Source organism: Coffea eugenioides, chromosome 8, assembly GCF_003713205.1.
Source record: "Coffea eugenioides isolate CCC68of chromosome 8, Ceug_1.0, whole genome shotgun sequence".
Lineage (NCBI taxonomy): Eukaryota > Viridiplantae > Streptophyta > Magnoliopsida > Gentianales > Rubiaceae > Coffea > Coffea eugenioides.
In genome coordinates, this window is record NC_040042.1 from 29,973,779 (window position 1) to 29,997,675 (window position 23,897).

Consider the following 23,897-nt stretch of genomic DNA (forward strand, 5'->3'; position numbering starts at 1 on the left):
AATTGTTTTTTAGAATGATTAATGATTTGCATGGCATATTTAAGGTTTAAAATAATTTGGATTCGAGCATTTCCAACATGTTCGCGAACGGCTCGTTTAACATAAACGAGCCGAACACGAATTCGAACTCGAACACGAACTTTGTTTAACGAGCCGAACACGAACACAAGTTTGAAGTTCGAAAATTAACGAACGAACGCGAATATTGTTCAAATCGCTTAACGAACAGAAGTCAAACATGAGATACCCAGTTCAATTTGGTTTCGTTTACAGCTCCACTACTGCATCTATATTGTTACTTAAACAACAAAAGTAGAAGAGGTCATAGTAATTTTTTAAACTTGTAGAGAGCTAAACAACCTCTGAAATTATCCCATTTAGAAAAGATAATATAAGTTGTGCCATAATAATGCGTAAAAGTATTTTTACAGCTAAAATGAAAGTAACTACATTTCCGCTATGTCGGGTTTAAGTCAATAAAGATTCAAATTAGATCGTAGCTGAAGCAGCAAATCAAGACATCAGGCACAATTTAAAGAAAACCTGTGTTAGATTGCCTTGTAAGAAATCTGAAACTGGACAATTGGCATCAAGAAAATACTACTGTATAATCTACACCAAAATAGTTAAACCCTCAACGACAGTAAAAGAACCACAAAAGACTACATAATTTGCACCAAACTAGTAAACCTTCAGACACGGTAAAAGAACCATCATAACTGCGACTGAAGCTGGGTCATAATGCAAGTTCTACCTGTTTAGATAGACAACATAAAATAACAGAAAACCATCATTAATTCTTGTAACCTTGAGTAATGATAGTTCTAGATTTCATAGCGAGATCTATTATCGACAAAACATACATACAACATGCTGTATGATATCAAATTTACCTTAAAATTTGAGCCACCTTTTCTCTTTTTCTTTGCTGATGACTGCACTTGAAGCAGATGCATGCACTGCTTCGGCTTCGGCTAGAAGTTTACGGGTCTCTGTTAGCTTCCTCATAGCAGCCTCATAAACTACCTTCTCTTTCTTGTTTCGAATCACCATTTCTTCAAGTTTCTCAACTCTCATCCTTAACTCCTTTACCTCATCTTCATATGCAACAAGAAGACTCCTATCTTCGTTCCTTCCTGCACCATTTGCCATGTTCTGCTGCTTCTTTGTTGATCCACCACTCAGAGTTTCACCGTGCTTTGCAAGTTGGGTATTTATGAGGCTAAAGACATCTGGTTCAGATTCCTCTTGTTCTTTAGCAGCCCTACAAGCTGCTGCAAATTTTTTCTCACGTTTCCTCTTTCCACCCCTACTTCGCTTCTTTCCTTGATTCTCTTTATCCTTCTCATTTTCCTGATTTTCAACGGCATGATCAAGAGACTGCTTTGGTGGAAGCACTTTAACAGGAATAGGGTCTACAATTCCTTGTCCAGATGCACCTAAACCCATTCCATCCCGATACCCCATGCTTGCCATCATTTTGGAGGCTATACCCCTAGTGTGATTCTCCCACTTAGCAAATATGGCAGTTTCAGTCTGAATGCCTTTTTGTGAGGTCGTTGTTTCCAGAAATCCCAAACCACGGGAGTTATCTTCCCCAGAGTCACTAGAATCAGTTTCTTCTGAGCCTAAATCACTATCTTCTTCATTGCTCACTTCAGCAAATTCTGATAAAGAAAGAGCTCCCACACCAAGCTTTGCAGAGCTTCCATCATCTCGAAAGACAACATGCCCCAGATTGAGCTTCTCATCCCACGATTCTAGTTCAGCTTCTCTCCAGATGCCAAACTTGGCATCTTGCAGTGCCCATATACTTGACCCTGCTAGTGATTGTTCCCATACTGTCGGAATATATTGCTTTAGGGAAGAGATTGGCACATCAACACCTGCAACAACAATTTAGTATAGATGATAGATGACGCAAGCCTAGAAAATATGTTTAAGCAAATTATAAAGAATGCAACTATTTTTAACATCTAGAAAGATAGTCAACTACACAGAATCAGCCATCTGGACACCAGTATGGTAAAGAACATGTAAGACCACAAATATAACCCCTTCTCCTTCCCTCTCTGAAATAGAAAGAGATAAAGGCAAGAGAAGGATAGAAGAAAGCATATATAAGAGATGACAGCAAGAAAAGAAGAGGAAACTATATAAATGAAGATGGACTGCTCTTAACAAAACACAAATCCACAAAAGGGAAAAAAAATGAATTCCACCACATTTTCTCCTCCAGCAAGCAGAAAAATGTCTCTCCCATTTCACAAACAAGTGTTGTTAGCTCATTTTATCTGGATGAACTAATCCAAAGTGCTAATGTAGAACTCCTTCCCCATTGAGCTATGACAGATCTATTTCTTGGACTATTATGTTGCAACATACCATGTGATAAGCGGCAACTACTACCAAATCGACACCGTTGCTGTAGAAAGAACTTGCACATCTGCACTTTGGTAGTGTAGGATTAGTAAAATGATGCAACCAAAGCCAGCATATGCTATGGAAAAACTCCAATAATAAAACAAAAAATGCCGAAACCTGTTTTAACAATGCCATAGAGTTTTAAGCACATTTTTCTTCTTGTGGACCTCAAAGAGTTAAAAACTTGGTTGAATTAACTAGGAACAACAATTGGAGAAGAACAAGTATAAAAGTGCAAGTTCCAAAAGTTGCACATCAGTAATTTCTGAGGTATTATCCATATCCCACCATTTGTACTTGCTACTATAGTGATCTCTGTGCATGCCAAATTTGAAGTTCATAACAATAGAAATAGCACCTAATCGAAATAGTGATCTCAAAAAGGCTTTACAAATGTAGACTTACTCACTAGGCGTTAAGAACCTATATTTATCTTTCACTTATCTCAACTCTGAAGTTCAAGAGGATTTAGCAGCAGTATGAATCATGCATCTGAGAATGGGAAGTATACATTGTAAGAATGAATGGAAGTGATTAACAGTTGTAAATCTAGAATACAATATACGGTGTAAGTCGAAAGAAGATACAGCATAGACTTAAAATTGTTGTCAAACTCATTCTAATAGAGGGTCTATGCACAGATTTAAAAAACTCCAATTTAAGCTATATTCATATCATCAAATTTGAAACCATGATAAGTACAAAAATGGACAAAAGATAGATCAATAAACAGCTTAAACTGAACAAATTTCAAGACAAATTAATCTAACATTAGTGCTCAAACTGCTGAACATCTAGACCTGACTTCCCATGTACTCTTTCTATCCATTCCTATAGACAAGAAAATAGGAGCCATTATGAGTCAAAAAAGGAACTACAAGACAGTTATGCATCAGTGCGTATCAAATATTTTGTCCAATTTAAGGTGCAGTAAAAGACATAATACACAGAAAGATGATACTTTCACAGTGTAATACCAACACACAGCACAAGGAACAGCACAAGATTAAGATCTTCAGAACTACTTGGCACCAAAAATAATAATAAGAAATACAACCCACTGATTCTATTGGTTTGGTTCATAAGCTGCCCAGGTTACGTCCAGTGTGGCTTGAAATTTCAAAACTTAGTTACAATTCCTTTTTTCCCTCTCTTTTGTTTCAAAAAAAAAATTAGAAACATGTCTGCCGGTCTTATACTAAGTAATGTTGAATGCCAATCAGTCTCTAAATGTTGACTTATATCTAGCAGTCATCTTTATGGTCCTATACTTGTTTGTTTACAGGTATCCAGTTCAATTTTCTTTAACCATGAAATTCAAAATGAGCTGCTGTAAGTTAACACATGTAATGAACACCTGGAACCTTGGTAACAAAATTTTACATTGTTACCTCAATGATTTCATCCAGTGTTCTTCACATGTTGGTCCAAAATTCCCTTTTGCTTATGCAATAGAAAAACGCTATTCCCAGATCTCCTGCAGGAGTTTTGGAAGATCATGGAGATCTGATTGACTTGGGAGTTAAAAGCACCAAGCCCATCTTATCTCAAACCACCTCACACAACATTGACATCCTATTCAATTGATTTCTTTTTGATTAATTTCTTTTCTTGCAGTCTCAATTTCTTTACTTCTTTAACTTTAGACACGTTCACATCAACTGGAAAATGGAGGCTTTCGTCTGTCTTTCAACTTAGCACCCCACCCCTACTTGGCTCGCCAATTTCATTTTGATAATGAAGCAATAAACTTTAAGTATTCTAAAACAAGATGAGTGGCAAATGTATGTGCTGCAGTATCATCAGTTAACAAGACATTAGTAGCTTGCAACTATATGCTATAGATCATGCAACAAATTTAGCTGCATGGAACCACAGTTCAAATAAGCAAAGATCCCATGGATTCTGGTCAAATCTAGTGCAAGGAGGACTTTATTACTTAGATAAAATTATTATAATGTAAAGATGGTAGTTCCATGCATGACTTGACCAGAAATCATTATGTGACAGCATATCTATATTAGTTTAGAATGTGTTTTTAATCCAAACTCAAGATACCTGATTCCATTACAACCGAATATGAGATAACATATTCAATGCATTGTTCATGAAAGCATCAGAGTCTTTGTAGCACACCAAGGAAATAATAGTGCGAATGACATTAAAAGGGTAATCTAAAAGAATATTAAAGCAAAAACAAAAGCAATCATGACAAATTACAAAAGGAAGAAAAAACTTGTACTCACCAACATACTTTCAGATGTTGGGGTAAGGAAAGAAATCTTCGCAGAATTGGAACCTTCCAACCCCAGAATGAGGCCATTATACCACCTTCCATCAGTATGCCGGAATCTGCACTTAGATCCAACTGAATAACTTTGATCTACCACTGGTTCTACTTCAACATCATTTGGATCAAGAGATTCCACTTTGACATCCTCGACATGGCCTTTTGGACCTTGTAGAACAAAATCAGCCTCTCGCAATAACCTTGCTCGTTTCAGGTGGAGAAGGCCTTCCTCAACATCTGCAATTGCCTGTACAAGCTCTGCTTGGACCTTATCAAAATGCACATCACAAATCCACTCAGCAATCAAGCAAAGCAAGAACCCACATACATATTTGCATTTACTTGGCAGTTCATAGTATATAATGATAAGTGCTTATCGAGGCTCGTATAAAACATTTAAATCATGCACCTCATTTCCCTGTATAATGGGATTTTCTCATCCGTATCACAACCTAGGATAAACTAAAATTAAAAAATTTCATTTGGTAAAATAAACATTTCCTGTCTCTAGACCATTCAATTTGCCGGAACAGAATCAATTTCCAAATAAGCAATTTTCATGAATAAAAATCTGTTTTTATCTTTTCAGTTATTAACTAATTAAAATATCCAACCTAACCAACCTTTCAAAAACAATCTACACAACAGAAACAATTTGTCATGGAAAAGAGGAATTTTCGAAACCCTATGTTCTGACAAGAACTTACTAAAAACGGAAGAGAGAGAGAGAGAGAGAGAGAGAGAGGACTAACGGCGAGGAGTTCGGCGTTAGAAGGATCAAGGGCGAGAGCGTCGTTGAGGGTATTGAGAGAGCCTCTCTGCTCCTGTAATTGAAGCTCCAGCTGCTCTTCTAGAGCCTTCTCGTCGTCGTCGTCCGCCATCGCCCAACCTACGTGCTAGAGAAAACCCCAACGGATTACGGGTGACTGAGAGTGAAATTACGGTGGGAGAAATTCCACCCTACCGTTTGGTAATTCTTTGCCTAGTGTTCCTTTTAAAATGGAAAAAAGAAGCTCCAGCTGCTCTTCTAGAGCCTTTTTCCATTGGGAAAATGATCGATTTCATCCTTCACATTTCACAAAAATATTCTTTTTGTCCCTCACTTTTGAAATGAAACAATTTCATCCTTGACATTTAAAAATTGAAACTATTACATCCCTAAATCTAAATTTCAGTCTGAATCAAACCATCAATCAACCTGATTACAAATTTTGGGGGTGTAATTGGAAGATTACTTGGTTAACTCAACTTGATATTCATGTGAAATTTAATGAACTTAAAAAGAAAAAATAAAAAATTATAACATAAAAAAGAAAGATTAATATTTTCTACATTATCATTGTATACACTGACGGTTTTATGTACCACCATATCATTTTAATTTAAATTTAAACACCAAGGTTTATATTTATGATACACATTTAGATTCGCAAGGGGATATACTAATGGTGCATGAAAAGATTTATAAAAAAAAAAAATTCTACTATTCCAAGACAAAGAATGGCCTTTTATGTTATCATATTTATTTTTTTGGTTTAATAAATGTCATGTGAATATGATGAAGTTGACCGAATGATCTATCAATTTTATTTTCAAAATTTATTGCTGGGTTATTAGATGGTTTGATTGAAAATTAGGTTCAGAAATGTAATAGTTTTAATTTTTAAATGTCAAGGACGAATTTGCTTCATTTTAAAAGTGAGGGATGAAAAGAATATTTTTACGAAATATAAGGGATGAAATAGGTCATTTTCCCTTTTCCATTTTAAGTTCGGAGAGGGGGGAGAGGGGGAGAGGTTGTTTGAATTACTGGATTGAAAGGAAGGTGTGCACTTTGTTTAAGCTTGAATTTTCGTTGTTCATTCTTTCTTAATTATTTTTTTTCCTCTATTAATATATTTCAAATGAAAGGAAATTTAAGTAAAAAGGAATCATAGAAAGAACTTCATCTTCAAAGCTTTCCGTACCTTAATGCCAATAACTCACTGCTTTTAGCACTTCATCTTTGCGTTTGTGAAAGGAAAAATATCATTTGAAGAATTAAAGACACTAGTGATTAACATATTAGTTGAGGCTTTTGCATTATTTTTTTACATTTTTAATTTACCCCATTATTACATCATATATTACAATGACATCATGTACTAAAGTAATACGGTCTCGATTCTCCCCATTTAATGGTTTTAGAGGTGTAATCGAATCGAGTCGAGCTATACTCGAGTTCGAGCTCGACTTTGAAACTCTCTACTCGAGCTCGTCGAGCCCTTCAAATGTAGGATTGAACTCGACTCGTGTATTAATCGAGCTTGTATTCAAGCTCAATCGAGCACCCTTTTTTTTCCCCTTCAAAATTATTTTCAAACCGATTTTCAAGCTGAATAGAACTCAGATCAAATTATTTCAAGCCAAACCCAAAGTCAAAATTTATGATTTCAATAACTACAATTCAACAAATTCATAAAATTAACAAATACCATGAACAAATCTGTGAACTACAAAGCAAATATTAAAACACAAATATCCAAAGAAAAAATACAAATCATATCAAATCTAGTCATCAATCAGGGATCCCAAAAACAACGAAGTTGAAAAGGCAAATAAGGTTTCCATCTTGTAGCCTTCAGCAATAAGTATTCATCACTTCGTAGATAATCAGTACTCATCATTTTGGGATACAAGATCCAAGAAGCTAAAAGTTTTAGAAACTAGAAAAAAAAAAAAGAATTGATTCAAGAAGAAGTCAACGAGCCATCAGACAAGAAGAAGATGGAAAGAAAGAGAGATCATACCAATTGGGCAAATGAAAGAAATAGTCAAACAGGACGAAGGATGAAGGTGAGTTTTTGGTGAAAGTCAAAAGTCGTGAAGAAGAAAGACCAATAGCGGTTGATGGAGAAAAAGAAAGGTTTTAGGTTTTTCTTGACAAATCCACATGTTATAAGTAATATTATAAATACAAAATATATATTTAATATATTTAATACATATGCTCGATTAAGCTTGTGAGCACTCGAGCTTATTATTTTGAAGCTCGAGCTCGACTCGATTTACTACTCGAGTAGCTCGAGCTCGATACAATCGAGTCAAGTCGAGCATTTTTTCGAGTCGAGTGTCGAGCTACTTGCGAGCAGGCTTGCTCACTTACACCCCCAGGTGGCTTTGCCCTGCTCTTCAAGCAGGGTTGCCCATGATTTGGTGATGATGGTGTCTTTTTTTTTTTGGCATGTGTTTTATGGTAATAGAAAAATTATGTTTTATTGAAATATTTATTATGCAATTGTCCGCTATAGTATGCTTATTAATAGAAATTACTGAGGAAAAAAGCACACTGGGGAGAAATAAAATAGAGGGAAAATGGAAAAGAATTGAAAAATTAAAGATGATGATATAGTATGAAAAAATATATTATTATTGTTATGCTATTGAAATGAAGAAATAGATAAATAATGCATAAAAATTGTAGTGATGAATGTGTGTAAAGAACATTAAAACTAAAGGGATCCTTTTCATTATTTCATAAATGACAAAAGGAAAAAAATCTGAAATACAGAGAAATCTAAATACAAAGGGATTTGGAGTGGAATTGATAGTAAAATATTTCACTAAATTTAAACAAGAGAAGGAAAAAATCTGAAATGCAGAGAAATGTGGAGTAAAATATATAAAATAATTTTTTGAATCATGTGCTCTGTATTCAATTGGAGTTCAGTATATTTAATTATAAATGATTTAATTTGTTGTGAGGAGTTGAGGGGTATTTGGAGCATAATTAACACTAAATTGTTTAGCTGAATTCAAAGGAAAAAAAGGAAAAATTTTTAAATTTAGAGAAATTTGGAGTAAAAGCTATGAGATGATTTTTTTAAACCACGCCATTTTTATTTAATTGGAATTCACCATATCTAATACAAAAGATATTATTATTATTATTATTATTATACTATTAAAATTAAGTAATAAACGTAGATTTGTCTAGAAAGTTTTGAATAAGTGTCTACTCAAGAGATTCTTTTATTTTTTCTTTTAACATAAATAGAAAATATGTGGAATAAAATTTATAAATTTGGAACAAAATTCATGGAATCTTTTATTACACCATTCATTTATTAATATCAATACAAAGTAATCCATTCATCCTGCTCTGATAGTCTGTTTTTCATCCGTTCTAAATTATAGTCTCACTCCAATTCATGCAGATCTTATCTTAGAAAATGTTTTTTGTTAGCGAATTGGTTTCATCCAAAGCATCGGACCCATGATGTTCGCTACTAAGGAACTCTTTTATTAGCTTGTTTGTGAGCCTTACCTAGGACCCACTTTTCAATTAAAAATATAATTAAATTCCAATTTCTCTAAAAATATATTTATTTAATGTACTTTATTATCAATGAGTACAATCTACTTTATTCATTGGTACAATTTTTATAGTATTGTTATTGAAATTAATGTAAAGGTATGGTGATTAGTTATACTTCTGATATTGGTTTAATGGTATTTTAATAAAATAGTAGACTGGATTTACTCTTTTAACAAAGTTAAGTAGCTTTTCTTAAACTATGTGCAAAAAAATACTACCAAAATAGAATGGAGGGAGTAATTAGGACACAATTTATCAAGTAAAAATCTTTTCCAAGAAGCAAGCAAGTAAAGATAAATTAGCCTTGCATTCTTTACGTGTAGCCATTTCCAACTATTAAACTTATTTTTCTATTATCTAAAAGTCATTGAAACAATTCGTGCTCAGCGCATTAACACAAAAACAAATTAGCATAATTATTTTGTTAGCAACGAAGAAATAAATAAATGGTGCATAAAAATAGTAATAGTTAATGTATCCAAAGAGCACTAAATAAGTGTCCAATCAAGGAATCTACTATTTTTTCACTAATATAGAGGAATTTGGAGCAAAATGTATCCTAATTTTTGTTGTTAGATTATTAGATTATGTTCATTAATGGCAAGCATCTTTCACTAATATAGAGAAATTTGGAACAAAATTTATCCTGGAATTTTTTGTTACACTATGTTTATTAATACAAAGCAATGGTTAGGAAAAAAGCCATTTAAGGAGGGGAAAAACTCAAAGAAATGGCAGGAAATAATAAATTTTGCTTTATATGTTGTTTGTTTAACCATCTATTGCTATTACTATTTTTTGGCTATTTAAAACGTACATAAGTAATTAAAGCTCACCATTATTTTTTACCAAGACTTTATATGTTGTTTGTTAAATCATCTATTGCTATTATTACTTTTTGACTATTTAAAATGTACGCAAGTAATTAAACCTCTCCATACTTCATTTTCTTTTCAGCAATATAGAAAAATTTTGATCAAAATTGGCATTAAAATATTCAATTGAATTTGGAACAAAATTACACTAAAATGTTGTTTTTTGATGCAAGTAATTAAATGATGCATAAAAATAGTAGCAACGAATTGTTACAAAGTGTTATACAAGTGACCACTAAAGGGACCCTTTATTTATTTATTTATTTATGGTAAGGAATGTAGACACAGCTCACCATACCTCTTCTTCTTTTCCAGTAATGTAGAAGAATTTCAAACAAAAGTGGTATTAAAATATTCAATTAAATTTGGAACAACATTATACTAATTTTTTTTTGAATTTTTGTAAAAAGTGCTATATAAGTGGCCACTCAAGAGACCCTTTATTATTATTTTTTTAGCAACGAAGAAATAAATAGATGGTGCATAAAAATAGTAATAGTTAATATATCCAAAGAGCATTAAATAGATGTCCAATCAAGGAAGTTTCTAATTTTTTGCTAATATAGAGGAATTTGGAGCAAAATGTATCCTAATTTTTCGTTATATTATTGATTATATTCATTAATAGCAAGCATCTTTCACTAATATAGAAAAATATGGAACAAAATCTATCCTGGAATTTTTCTTTATGCTATGTTTATTAATACAAAGTAATAGTTAGGAAAAAAGCCATTTAAGAGGTGAAAAACTCAGAGGAACATGTCGAAATAATAAATTTTGCTTTATATGTTGTTTGTTTAATCATCTATTGCTATTATTATTTTTTGGCTATTTAAAACTTACATAAGTAATTAATGCTCACCATTATTTTTACCAAGACTTTATACGTTGTTTGTTTAATCATATATTGCTATTATTACTTTTTGACTATTTAAAATGTATGCAAGTAATTAAAGCTCACCATACTTCATTTTCTTTTCAGTAATATAGAAAAATTTTGAACAAAATTGGTATTAAAATATTCAATTGAACTTAGAACAAAATTATATTAAAATTTTGTTTTTTCACGCAAGTAATTAAATGATGCAGAAAAGTAGTAGCTATGAATTCATGCAAAAAGAATTATATAAGCAAACACTAAAGGGGCCCTTTATTTATTTTTTTTATTGTTGGTCAGGAATGTAGACAAAGCTCACCATACATCTTTTCCTTTTCCAGTAATGTAGAAGAATTTTGAACAAAATTGGTATTAAAATATTCAATTGAATTTGGAACAAAATTATACTAATTTTTTTTTAATTTGTGCAAACAGTGTTATATAAGTGGCCACTCAAGGGACCCTTTATAATTTTTTTTTTGGGTCAAAAGTGTAGACAAAATTTGGAGGAGATTTTTTGGTGAGGAATGTAGAAGAAATTTGAAGCGGAACACATACTAAAAAGTTAATCTAAATTTATATTTTTCTAATGGCTAAAAAATGTAGTATCAGTCCAAGTTTCAAAATATTAATAGTTATATAGTTATCAAAAGAGAGACAAAAAGGTAAAAATTTGGAGCAAAAGGCAAGATGAAAAGTTTCGAAATTTTAATATGGCCTTTATGGAGGAGAAATGATGGAAACAAAAATTAAGTTGATACAAAATCTAGTAGATGTAAGGAAATAGTGGAGGAAAGCACGACCAATAGATCATCAATTATAAAAACAAAAAAAAAAATCAATGGAGTAGGACACATCTTCGAAGTTGAACCCAACTATACTGAATACAAAGTACACTACTACTATAATAAGATCAAGAAGAGGAGTCAAATGTCAAAATTGCCCCCGAGATTGAGAGCAAATCACGATCGAGCCGGCAGAACATCAGGGACGGCACAACACCGTTCCTCAGCCTTCTGCGCTTTTAATAGGTAGGAACTTAGGGCTGATGCTGGACTGAGTGGTTTGACTCGAGTTCGCAAGCTACTCGACCAGCAGCTCGGCTCGAGTTCGTTTTGACCGAGTTCGAGCTATTTGATAGAAGCACCGAGTCGAGCTTGAGTTTCAATATTTGGCACTCGAAGGCTGACGAGTCTAATCGAGTTTTTTATAATATATATTTTAATTTTTATTATTGTAAAATATTAATAATATCCTTTATTTAAAATTATATGTAAAATATTAATTTTTATTACATGAGATTGATTAGGCTTGATTGAACTCGAATAGGTTCGATTGAGATTGATTTGAATTAATTAGATTTAATTAAACTCGAACTCGAGTAACGTAAATTGACGTCGAGTTTGAGCTCGAGTTCAAATTCTAAAAGCTCAACGAGTTCGAGCTCGATTTCGAGTTTAGTTATTTTATCTCGAGTTGAGTTCGACTCGACTCAAACGCACCCGTAGGTAGGATTAAAGGTTCGTGCATGTTATAATTTTGTGTGCACTACAAAAATGAACCAGATGACACGAACCTATTAGTTCACGTGGTTATCAACTTAGCAATTGTAATTAACTTTCAGGATTTTCCTTTCAATCCCAAGCTAATTAGTTTTCTACCAATATGTGATACCTATGCAAACTTCAATTCTATGGTGTCTAGACTTCAAAAATGCAAGTGTAAGATGAATGGGCCTTTTTCTTTTTCTAAGTGGGAGGTCTTAAATGGACATTATTTTAATTTGAATTATCACATTCTCATCCCGAAATTCCACAATTTCAAATCGATTACTCTTTTTGCCCTATTATTTTTTGCAATACTTATTCTCCTTTATCACCTTGCTTTTAATAAATCTTTACTTCATTCTGTTAACTTTAATTTTGACATTTTGCAGTATAAAATTATCAAATATCGTCGCATTGAATCTCAAACCTTTTAATGTTAGAAACATTGCACCTTAAAAATCACCAATTCGTCATGATATTAAGGAAGTATGCGAAGAATATTTGCTTATATCCCACGTGATCCTTCCTTCTCAATGTTTGAAGTCGGCATCACTTCTAAAGGATTACCTAGGAACTGAATGGAAAAATAACTTTTTGATTGAACAAGTTTAACAGCATGAGCAATCTGGGGTGATTTAAGACAATTTGATAGTCTTTCGTTGTAAAGGATCTAAACTAAAAGTTAAGGACGCAGGGTAAAAATCAATTACAGCATGAAAGATGCATCTTGATAATACACCTTAGCATTCAATCGTTCTTTGTAATTTAAAAGCTTCAGCAATGATAGCACCCTGAAAGAAAAAAGTTCTCAAACAAATTAAATGGAGTCGAATTTAAGGAGTTGAATAAACTTGTTCATCCTGTATTCTCGTTGAAATTACAGAATTAGTTAGAGTAAACCTTTTTTAATATTTTGTTTCTAGGTTTAGACAAAGCAAAAGGAAATATAAAAGCAATGCTAGACAAATAAAAGAAGTTCACTGTAGAGAACCTCCATTTCCCAGCCAAGCAAATGCACATGCATCATTTTGTTCGTGGTTTTTTCTTTGTTTGTTCTCCCTTATATTTAGTAATTCCTCCTCCCCCCCCCCCCCCCCCAAAAAAAAAACAATAAATTTAACACTTGGATACCAATTAAACCAGTGTTCCTGTGGCACTTGTTTGACCATTGTTTTTTCCTTTTTCTTTTGGCGCTTGCTAAAAATTTAAAAAATTGGGTATCAATTAATGGGTGCTTCTATGACACTCGTTATATCTTATTAATGCACAACATGTGATAGAAACGTAAACACTTACATCTATTCTTTTTCTTATATTCAATTACTTTGTTTAGTTATTTACTTTTTCAAAAAAACTTAACACTTAGGTCCTAAATAACATGCCAAGCAACTGATTAATATGTTTCAATTTAACATTCTCCATCTAATCATTAAGGTTCTTTTTGGAAACAATTTTTTGTTTTCCTACGAATTATAAACGAAAACATGCTTTGAGTTTCTTAAACAAATTTGAAAACAGAATTTCAATAAGGATTTGGTACTGTGGCAGCATGGTCGTCCTCTCATGTGTCTGGTATGTGATTTTTCTTTCCCTTTTTTCCTTTTATGTTGATGTAATTGATACACACGTGTACTAAAAGTGTAAAAATTTGTATTCCACATATTTCACTAAGAAAGTATGGTTAAAGATGATAATCTCGATGCATGTTTGACAATATTCTTAAGGTGTTATTTGTTCAGACTATACAAAATATTTGCTACAAGCTTATGGCAAATTGTCTCGAGAATTCGACAAGATGTAGAGAAACTTGATAGCAAATGTCAAGTTTCTCTTACAAAGAAAGGATAAAAAAAATAACTTTGTATTATGTTTGCTAGAAGCTTGTTTTTTTATATAGTGAAAATCAACTCAAAAGACACCAAAACTTATCTTCCACTATTTTCTCTTTTTTATGGTTATTAAGAGAGTGAATTAGGGTCTTTTATTGAATAATAATCGCCAAAATATGTCGAAAATTCTTCGGCTTCCAGGTAGAATCCCCAACGGGATTCATTACCACAGCCATGAATCCGGCCACCGATACAATGACCCTTCATGTTTTAGGAAGGATTCGCGGATGGATTCTGCTATGCTTAGACTTGATTCCGTCCGCGGATTACGACCATAGAGCAGCAAACTTTCGAGACTCCTCAATCTATTGCAAAATCCAACTTACCATGATATTAATTTGGGGGGCATATTTTACATTTTTTTTTTGTCCATCATTTTGAGTTTCCAACAAATTCATTTTTCCATTTCAATTCACAAACTATACCAACAGAGTAGACTCTGGCATTGCACTGGAAGTTTCAGATGCTTCTTCTCCCTTTCTCCATCTATTGTCTCCCCCCCTCCCTCTCTCTCTCTCTGCCTTTCTTTCTTTGTTCATCATCGATGAGAAAGTCCTCTCCTTCTCTCCTCTTCTTCATCTTCTAGTCTAATTGAGAGCAATGATAAGAAAAAAGATGGTATGTATGTTTTACTTTAAAGTTCTTCTTTCTTTACCTCTGTAGAACTTCTCTTGCCCTTTATTTTCTTTTTTTTTTTTCAAATGGGTTTTAGTTGTCTAATTTTCATATTTCTTATGTCGCCGGTGAAAATTTTGAAATTACGTCTAGTAACTTAATGAGATCTTATAAGATCATAACTATCTGAAATCATATACAAAAATAAAGCTAAATTGTGTTGTGTGTAGATTTTGCTTTGATTGTGTTGTTTCGTCCTTTTCAAGTTAGTTTTATTTTTAGTTAAAGAGTCCAATATGTGCTTGTGATATCAATATTGAGTCTTGAATATTCATAAAAAAGTTAAATGCTATCAACTTCTTGTCCGATAATACTGAATCCATCTTGAACAAAACAAAGGATCAAGGTCCCCTTGAATACTAAATATTAGTAAATGCTATGAGCTTCTAATTATCATAATATTTGTTCTTTTAGTCGGATGTGCATTTACTTTTGTCAAACAAAACAGATTGTTATTCGCACAGAAAAGGATTTATGCTTAATTTTTCATTTTGTCATTTTATAGGTTTTCCATCTAATTTTTCTCTGGCAGCCCACATCTTCGTGATTGAATATAATCATCATCGGCATCACATATTTTATTTTCTAACTTTTATTTCCTCTTTTTAATTCTCTTTTTTGTATCTTCTTTGAAATAAGATATAAATGTTTTGCAGATCTACTTGATTTTATTCTATTTTCTAGAGGTATATTCTACTTAGGTTTTGTAATTTTTTCCTAGTAAGAACTTTTTTGTTTTAACTCTGTCTCTAAACTCTAAGGTCCATTGGAATATTTTTTTTTTCGCTCTCATTCTTGAGTATCTACTGTTATTAATTATGAGAGAGCATATGATAAAAAGATTAGTTGAACCGTATCGTTCTTATGTTATAAACAGTTCTTTCTTCAAATTATTTTTAGCTACCTAATTTAATTAATAGTGGCTTTTTCTTTCTTCAAATTATAATAATAATTAGCATGACTTTTGGGTATAAAGATGCTTTTCTTTCTTTTTTTTTTTATGGAATTTCAATGCCTGAAATAGTCTAAAGATCTATTTATTTTTTAACTTAAATGTTTTGTTGGTGATATATCCCTCATTTCTTTTTTTTTTTGCCTATAGAATAATGAGGTAAAAAGTGGTAGCATAATAAGGTACAAAAAAATTGAAAGAACTCAAATGCAATATACTCAAATGCAAAAGAATTGTGCTTGAGTTTTCTAATTTTCTGTATCAAATAGTAGAAATTCTGTACTTATTCTTTCTAGAGAAGCATTTCATTTTTTTTTTTGGAATTGAAGAGAATCGCGCTTGGTTTTTTTGAGTTGTGTTTGTTGCTAGATGTTGTCGTCTAAAACTTTATAGATTGAATACTTAAAATCTATAAAGGGTTGTTCTTTCCTCCTCTGCCAAAATTTCTCTTGGCCTTTTTCTTTTCCCTTTTGTTTCTGGAAATAGGGTTTAGTTATCTAATATTGTTGCTAGCTTTTTGAGCAAACATTTTTTTTTTTGGTAGGATAATAGGGCTATTCGAAAAGTTTCTATCTTTGCTTGATCGTCTTCAAATCCAAAAGCAAGAAAATTTGAAAATTTATCTCCAAATTATCAATTTCATTGCTGCCTCTTAATATTTATTTCCTTTTGATATTTCTTATTTTTTTCCAAAATTTTCACCTTGTTAATATCTAAAATTCGAGTATACTGTTCCTGATTTTTTTTATCCCTACCTTCTCGCCAGACAAAGGCAGCCAATAGAAGATTATGACCAAGAAACATTGCACGCAATTTTGTTTCATTGGGTTTCATTCTTCTTGATCTCGGGTTTTCCTCTACTTTTTGTCATGTTTTTAATTTTATACTCTTTTTAAACAATTTCTATGTTAGCATTCATCTTTTTTTGGGTCTTCTAAAGCCCCCTATACAAATTTGTATGATTTTTAATATAGATGGGAGAATTGCCTAATATATTTTCTGGTTGTTTTGGATTCATAGGTTTTAAAAACCTTATCATAATTTCTTTGGCTAAAAAAGATTATTTTTGTTAGTATTTTATAACCTTTTTTTCTCATTTTTTTTTTAGGTTTTGTATATGAACAATTTATTTTTCCTCATTTTTAGTGTTGGTGATTTTCTCTGGTTAAGTTTTATAGGGCGACTAGTTCATTCAGCACTAGTGAGTCTAAGCTCTAAGCTTTTAGCATAGTTCATATTTGGACAGGTAAATTGTTACATTTTTTTTTTGTTCTTGATAGTGTGAGGAGACAACAAAAATGAAGGCACTTTTTTCCAGCTTTGAGGGTATGTTTAGTTTTTCTTTTTTTTTTTTAAGGGATTGTTTTATCAATAGCTTATTATCCATTTGACTGACTTTTCCCTTAATCGACAGGCTTTACGATTTTGTTTTGGAAGAAATTATTTTGTAGGGTATTTTGAACATAGTTTGGCTGATATTCAATATGTTTAGGTTATTGTCATACTGCTGACTATTTTAGAAAAGGTTAAGTTATTTGTCCTTTTATAATTTTTTATGAATTAATTATTATTGATATTTTCACTTGAAACATTTTATTTATTAACAACCTTCATGGTTTTCAAGTTTGGAAGATATTTTTTGCAATTCTTTTTTCCCAAAAATAGTTTGGATGATTTAGTATCTTTACTCTTTGTCGTAGAAATATTTTAGAGAAAGTTTATTAACGTACTATGTGTCTATAGATTACTTGTTACAACTCTTTTATGATTCTTCTAAACAAAAACATCTCAAAAGTGATGACCTTGTGCTGTTTATTGCCAAGATAAATATGACTTGCTATTTGAAAATCATTGATTCTTTAGAGCTCCATTTGCAATACCATTCAAAAACTCCATAATATAGGATGTAACTTGTTAAATTAGTGGCACGGCATTGACACGAAGGAGGATTCTATTGATGGTAAATGATCATAGCATGATTATCTTATAAGGCCTATTTGCAGAGATATGCATCTTTATAGTTGAATATCATTTAGAGTTGTAGATACACTAATTAGTGTAGTTCATTGCTTACAAACTTTCTTCTAGTGTGATAGAAAGAGCTTTTACCTTTGAAATGGTTTCTTTTTATTTTTTTTGTGCCTCTTTTCTTATGTTTGTAATGACTATGCTCCTATCCTGTTATGAAACAACTAAAAGTGTGGATGTCCATTTGTATTCTCAAGAGGATTAATTCATAATTCATTAATTCCAAGAGAATTAATTCATAATTGATTGCTTCATTATGTAAAGGAATTACATTGGATGAACGGTTTCAATCCATAGACCCATTCATGTATTTGATGAACCGTTTCATAGACTATTCATATTCTTGTAGTAATGAGTGCTTAATAGAATTGATATACCTTTAATTTTGTAGTACCTATATATAGAGGTATCTTGGCACCTCTTGATATGACCTTTGATTAGTTGAAAACAATAACAAAATTATTCTCTATTCCTCTACTTCTTTCTCTAATATTTCAATCCCTGTTATAGTAGTTTATTTTATTAGTTTTACAACACGTTATCAGCACGAGTCTCTATTTCTGAGCAAAGGTGAAACACGACACTCTGTCGAGATTCTGCTAGTGTCAAATCAACTATTGGATATTTTTTCGAGCAACTCTTGACTACCTATTGAGATAAATCTCTAGCCCACAAACTTGTTTCAATTTCTTATGGCTAACATTTGAATGATCACAAAATACAAGTGCCTACTGCGGAACAACCACTAAACACAAACATATATTGTTTGACATTTTTGATGTAATATTTCTCCTTTTAATTCTACTTATTTATCTTTAGAATTATTTGTTATAAATACTTATATTTTGATGCAATGAGTTTTGTAGATACTATTATAGAAAATCAATTATGTTTGAGGATCCACTTGTCCTTTGAAATACTTAAAGAAAAAGATTCGACCACCCGAAAATGGTCGTTCTTTAACGAAAAGATTTGGCCACCAGAAGATGGTCATTATTTCAAAACTTGGTATGATAAATTTACTTATGGCTGCAAGTACACAATTCTACTATGTTTAGAATTATTTCTTAGTTAAAAATAATATTCTCTACATATTTGTCGAATATGCTCTTGTAGTAACAATATTGAGAGAAAATTTGAGAAGTATTATGTACTTATTGTGTGAGAACTCAAACCAACCCATATGAATAGATAAAGATATGTATTTTAGGTGTTACACCATTCGTTAAAACTATTTTTTTTTTCTTTTTTCTTGATTAGCCTTACTTTGAAATTTAGTAGTCTGTGGATGACTTTGCTTTCTTTGTTTTTGGAAATGAATGTGAGTTGCACTTGTATAACCAAGTTTATTTTGATAAGTTAGTGGGGTAAATTATAGAGATAAGGAAATTAAAGGGGCTAGGTATCAATAATTTCATAGTTGGGAGATTTTTTGATTAAGAAGTAATCCTAGCAAGACAAGTGTTGCACATCCCTTAAGTCTTGACCAAGACATTAGCTAGTGTATATTTTATAACTTGGTCTCTTGAAGAGTTGAAGAGAAAGGGAGAGGGCCGTGGATAAGGAGAGAAAAAAAAAGAGGGAAAGCTTCATTGTTTTCATCTTGAGTTGTAGCAAAAAACTTGGAGGAATCAAGAGGGGAAAGCCATAGCACTTCAATCTTTCACTAAAACTTGAACAAGGAGGTGGTTTGCTCCAAGAAGAACCAAGTTTTTCTTGCTTCTAAGTTCCACCTTTGGTCAAGAGGTAAAACTAGAAACTCAAGCTTTCTTTTATGAACTTGAAGGGCCTTTGATTATTGATGTGATTAGAAGACTAAAGACATGATTTTTATGAAGTTCTATGGACTTGAAGTTGGGTTACCTTGGCTGAAATTGAGGGTTTCATTTGTTCATGTAACTAGTTGTTTGATTCGTAAGTAATACTTGTTAATTGATGGACCTCTTGTACAAGGGGAGAAGTATGGTTAAATTTTAGATGATTCATGACTAATCTTTCTATTTTGGTTGATGATTGATTGCTGAAATTTAGGGCTTCATTGATACGAGTGATTGAATGGTTAGTTTGCAAGTTCGAATTGGAGCAGGTACCTTGGAACAGTTTCAGGAGAATAGTCATAACTTGGTGTAGGAAGGTCAGAATTGAGTTCCATTTGTTGCGTTGGAAACTAGATTCATGGGGATAGAAACCGTGAAAATTTCAGACCTTGGTTCTATTTGTGTAAATTATGCTAAATTTCCAAAGTTTGCTGATTTTTGAGACTGTTCTACTTTAATTTTATAGCTGCTGGACTGTATAGCTAAAATTTGACTTGGTTGTGATCTGAAGCTTGTGAGGGTCTCAAAATTTCATTAATTTCTGAAAATTAAAATAAATATTATTTAAACTTTGAAAATTATTAAATAATATGAATTTATATTTAAAAATGTGTATTTATATTATTAATGATGTTTTCTCTTATATAAATGTTATATTTTAATTTACATGAATTCTCAAAATTTATTTGACGGTTCGCGTTTGGCTAAACATTAAGTTGGATTTTCGCACTCCCATACGCAATATAACTCTAAGTTGAACTGTATGATATGTAGAGGTTATAAAAATATATAATTAAGTTGAGAAAATGCTAGATGAGGAATTTTTACTAGTAGATAAGAATTTCGCGCTTAAACGCGATTCAAATTCGAAATTGTCACCATTAATGGCATGCCCAAAAAGTCTTCAAACCTATACCTCTAGCTTACCTTCATTTTCAACCCATCTTATCACCAACTACCAGCCGTTTCTCTTCTCTTCAAGCTCGATCATCTGGTGCAAGAAGAGGTAAGAGCCACGGCCATTCCCAGCTTCCAACAGCCCTCCATCTTCAACCATTCCCAACCCCAACGTTCACCTTCCATTTCCAGCTTCAACCTTCGATCGTTGCTGTGCTGCTGCGGACTAGTCTGACCGAGAGAAAAACAGAGTGCAAGGGGTGCCGACTGACCTCAGTGATTCTAGGAGCAAACTTGGGGAACTAGGCACTTCATTTAGCTAGTAAACAACCACCAAAGGTAACCCAAAAACTTCCGCTTCACCCCCTTAGCCAAAATTTCAGATTTGTTGCAACTTTTGGTTCTTGAAGTTTTAGCTTGTCTTGGTGAAACATGTTGGGTTGCTGATCCTCTAAGCTAATGATTGATGAAGCTAGAGGTGTTTTATGTGCTATATGTATGTTTTGAGGTGGTTAAATGTTGGGAAAATTTTTTTAGAATGAAGCTGGGGTGCTGCCGAGAGAAGGGAAAATTTTCCAGATTTGTACTTGTTGATGTTTTGCAAATTTCGCTTAGGTAATGAACTGGATTGTTTGTTTGGGGGCTAGACTAGTTAGTGGTGATTGTTAGGGACTTAAAGTATGAATTATAAGTTGGAAATGGTTGATCAAAAAGAAGAGAAAAATTCTGCTCTGCAACAGAACCAGCAGGCCTGTTTTTCTTCCAACTTTGCCCAGATTCTTGAACTGGATTTTGTGAAGTTATTGAGCTATTTAAATCATGTATATGTTCACCTATATGTGTAGAGTAGTTTTGGTGAAAATGCAGCTTTGGTACAATGGGAAATTTCATTGAAAAATCAAAGAGAAAAATGCCCTTTGAGCTACCCGAAAATTCTGGAAATTTTCCAGATTTTGGTCGAATTTTTGGGGGTTGATTTCGACAAATTTGTGAACTATTTGGGCTGTATACATGTTTACCAATATGTGTAGTATTGTTTGGGGGAAAATGTAGCTTTTGGGTAGTTGAAAAGTTTTGGACAAATTGAAGAGAAAATGGACTGCTTGTACCAAATGCACTTGGAAATTTGTCCAGCTTTGCATGAGACATGTTGAATGATTTTCACGTTAACATGAACCCAATTTGACTTGTGTTTAGTTAAGGGGTGTGTATAGCTCTATTTGGGACAAAAATCTAGTAGAGTTTACGTCCAAAAAGTGGACCAAAATTTTATTCTTTACGAGGCTACCCAAAACAGAAATTTTGTTTGAAATTAGAAATGATTTTGACGTTTGGATTTCGTTTTGGTTAAATGTGGACTAAATTTGTCCCGAAAATGTTTTCTAGCATTAACCTTTGTTACTAGGTCCACTTCGAGTCAATAACCTTGAATTTTATCAGACCAAATGTCCTATTTCGAGAAATATGCCAAATTTGGAAATTTTCTTGAAAACTCAAGTTTTGCCTTCATGAAAATCCTTGAACCAAGTTGGTCAATGGAATTTGGCAAATTTAAGGAGTTTCTATTTTATAGAAATTCCAACGACTAGTTTTACTTGGTTTATATGATTTCCTCTTAAAGGAATTTCCCAAGATATTTTTGGGGAAAATTCCTCTAAATGGGTAAATATGATTTTTCTCAACCAGTGACACCAAAGTGGTGTTAATTGCTTATATGACTCTAGAACTTGGTTATTGAAATATTTGACGAATTTAGCAAGTTTTTGGTTTTAAAGAAACCTCAAAATTTAATTTCACTCGAAATTTGTGGATTTCACTTTGAGAAAACAATTAATACTAGTTTGGGATTTTTGAGTGAAATTAAATGCTAGTTGACTCGAGTTAAATTCGCCAACTCAAAAGTGGAAATTTATGTGAAATATTTGTATGATTTTAGGAGTTGGTGAAGAGCACAATCTCGATCAAAGTTTGCAATTCTAGACTCTTCACTTGAGGTGAGTGTCTCTTGCGTGAACTGCTAGTTGAACTACTTGTTAAAAGTACTTGCTAGAGATATCATGAAATGTTATATGCTATGTGATTGCGTGAAATATCACAAGTACAAGTGTTGCAATGTCGATTGGAGCGTGGTCTCGTCGACTAAATAAACCAAACGGATACACGTACCACGCTCTATTAGAGTGGGAGGTACCTCTCTGCCGTCTTGGTAAAAGTGCTTGCAAAATTCGTGTTGGAGTCGGGCCCGAAAATAAGGGGGAAGTCGTTGCTAGGAGACAAGTAGAGTAGGAAATATTTTACATGGAGGTTAGGTAGTGAAAGTTGACGGAGTGTCAACTACTAAAAATTTCCTGATCAAGCGCGTGGACTTTGGCTCCTGAGAGCCCCGTATCCTTTTCTTGTCATGTTACTTCGATTTCCTAAATTGTTAATTGCTTACTTGTCCATTTGTACTTGTTAAATTGCCCTATGTGAATTGCATGTTTCGAGGCACCACTGAGCTATTGGCTCATCCCTTCCAATTTGTTTTCCTTGACAGGTTCTGAGTTGCATGAAGTCTTGGAGAACTAGAAAAGAAATGTTATATTTTGAATGCCCACTTTTGTATATGTACTTAGGGAAAACTTTAGTATCTTTTGGATGACTTTTGTGTCTTTGGGAAAATGTGAATCCTGTGGTGCTTCTGTGCCCTGGATTAGGAATTTTAAATTGTAAATTAAGTTGAATTTAAGTATTTTAAGTTAGACATTTTCTTTGATGCTTGAAATTGTACTTTTGGACAGAGTAAGTTGAATGGTACGGTTTGTTTAAGTACTTGGCTTATGCGAGAAGTAAAGTTTATTTACGAATTATATTTGATGATGTTAGATGATTGAGTGAGTGAGTCCCGGCGAGAGTTGGGCAGGCGACTCGCCGAACCCTCTGGTTCGCCTTAGGGGGAGGTGGGGCCGCCACAAAGCTCTTAAAGTGACCTTCTAAACATATGAAGATCTTTGAATGTAGTTTTTTGTGTCAAAATTTGGTGAATTTTGGACCAATGTAACCCCTGTTTCAAATTTTGTCAAGAATGTTGCCGGTGTGAAGGGTTTGGGTAAGTTTCTTTAACAGTTTAATTCTGCCCTGTTTTGTGACTAAAACTGAGCTGCGAATTGCTCCATGTTGTAGATCGAAACAGCTTTTGTCCAAAACATAAAAGTGGTAGAAATTGAGTTATCTTTCTACCTGAAAAATTTCAGATCAATCGGATATTGTAGCCTGAGTTACGGCCAGAA

General features: G+C 32.8%; 1 protein-coding gene across 2 annotated transcripts; it reads right to left on the reverse strand.

The window, feature by feature from the left end:
- Positions 1-368: 368 nt before the first annotated feature.
- LOC113780979 (zinc finger CCCH domain-containing protein 18) lies at positions 369-5,748 on the reverse strand. Of its 2 annotated transcripts, XM_027326782.1 has the most exons (5): positions 5,467-5,748; positions 4,671-4,982; positions 2,386-2,446; positions 894-1,886; positions 369-754 (listed from the first exon to the last, which is right to left on the reverse strand). In XM_027326782.1, the coding sequence occupies exons 1-4, from the start codon at positions 5,593-5,595 to the stop codon at positions 895-897; spliced, it is 1,494 nt and encodes a 497-aa protein (XP_027182583.1). In that variant the 5' UTR covers positions 5,596-5,748; the 3' UTR covers positions 369-754; position 894. The 2 variants fall into 2 exon arrangements, with proteins under 2 accessions (XP_027182583.1, XP_027182582.1); XM_027326781.1 differs by having other exon boundaries at positions 705-1,886.
- Between the last annotated feature and the right edge of the window lie 18,149 nt (positions 5,749-23,897).

Excerpts from the sequence above, each read along its gene's own strand:
- LOC113780979 (XM_027326782.1), bottom strand. The coding sequence starts at position 5,595 with ATGGCGGACGACGACGACGAGAAGGCTCTAGAAGAGCAGCTGGAGCTT. Across the intron at positions 4,983-5,466 it reads CTAACGCCGAACTCCTCGCC|GTCCAAGCAGAGCTTGTACA; the intron begins GTTAGTCCTCTC and ends CATTTTGATAAG. Across the intron at positions 2,447-4,670 it reads CAACATCTGAAAGTATGTTG|ATGTGCAAGTTCTTTCTACA; the intron begins GTGAGTACAAGT and ends ACCAAAGTGCAG.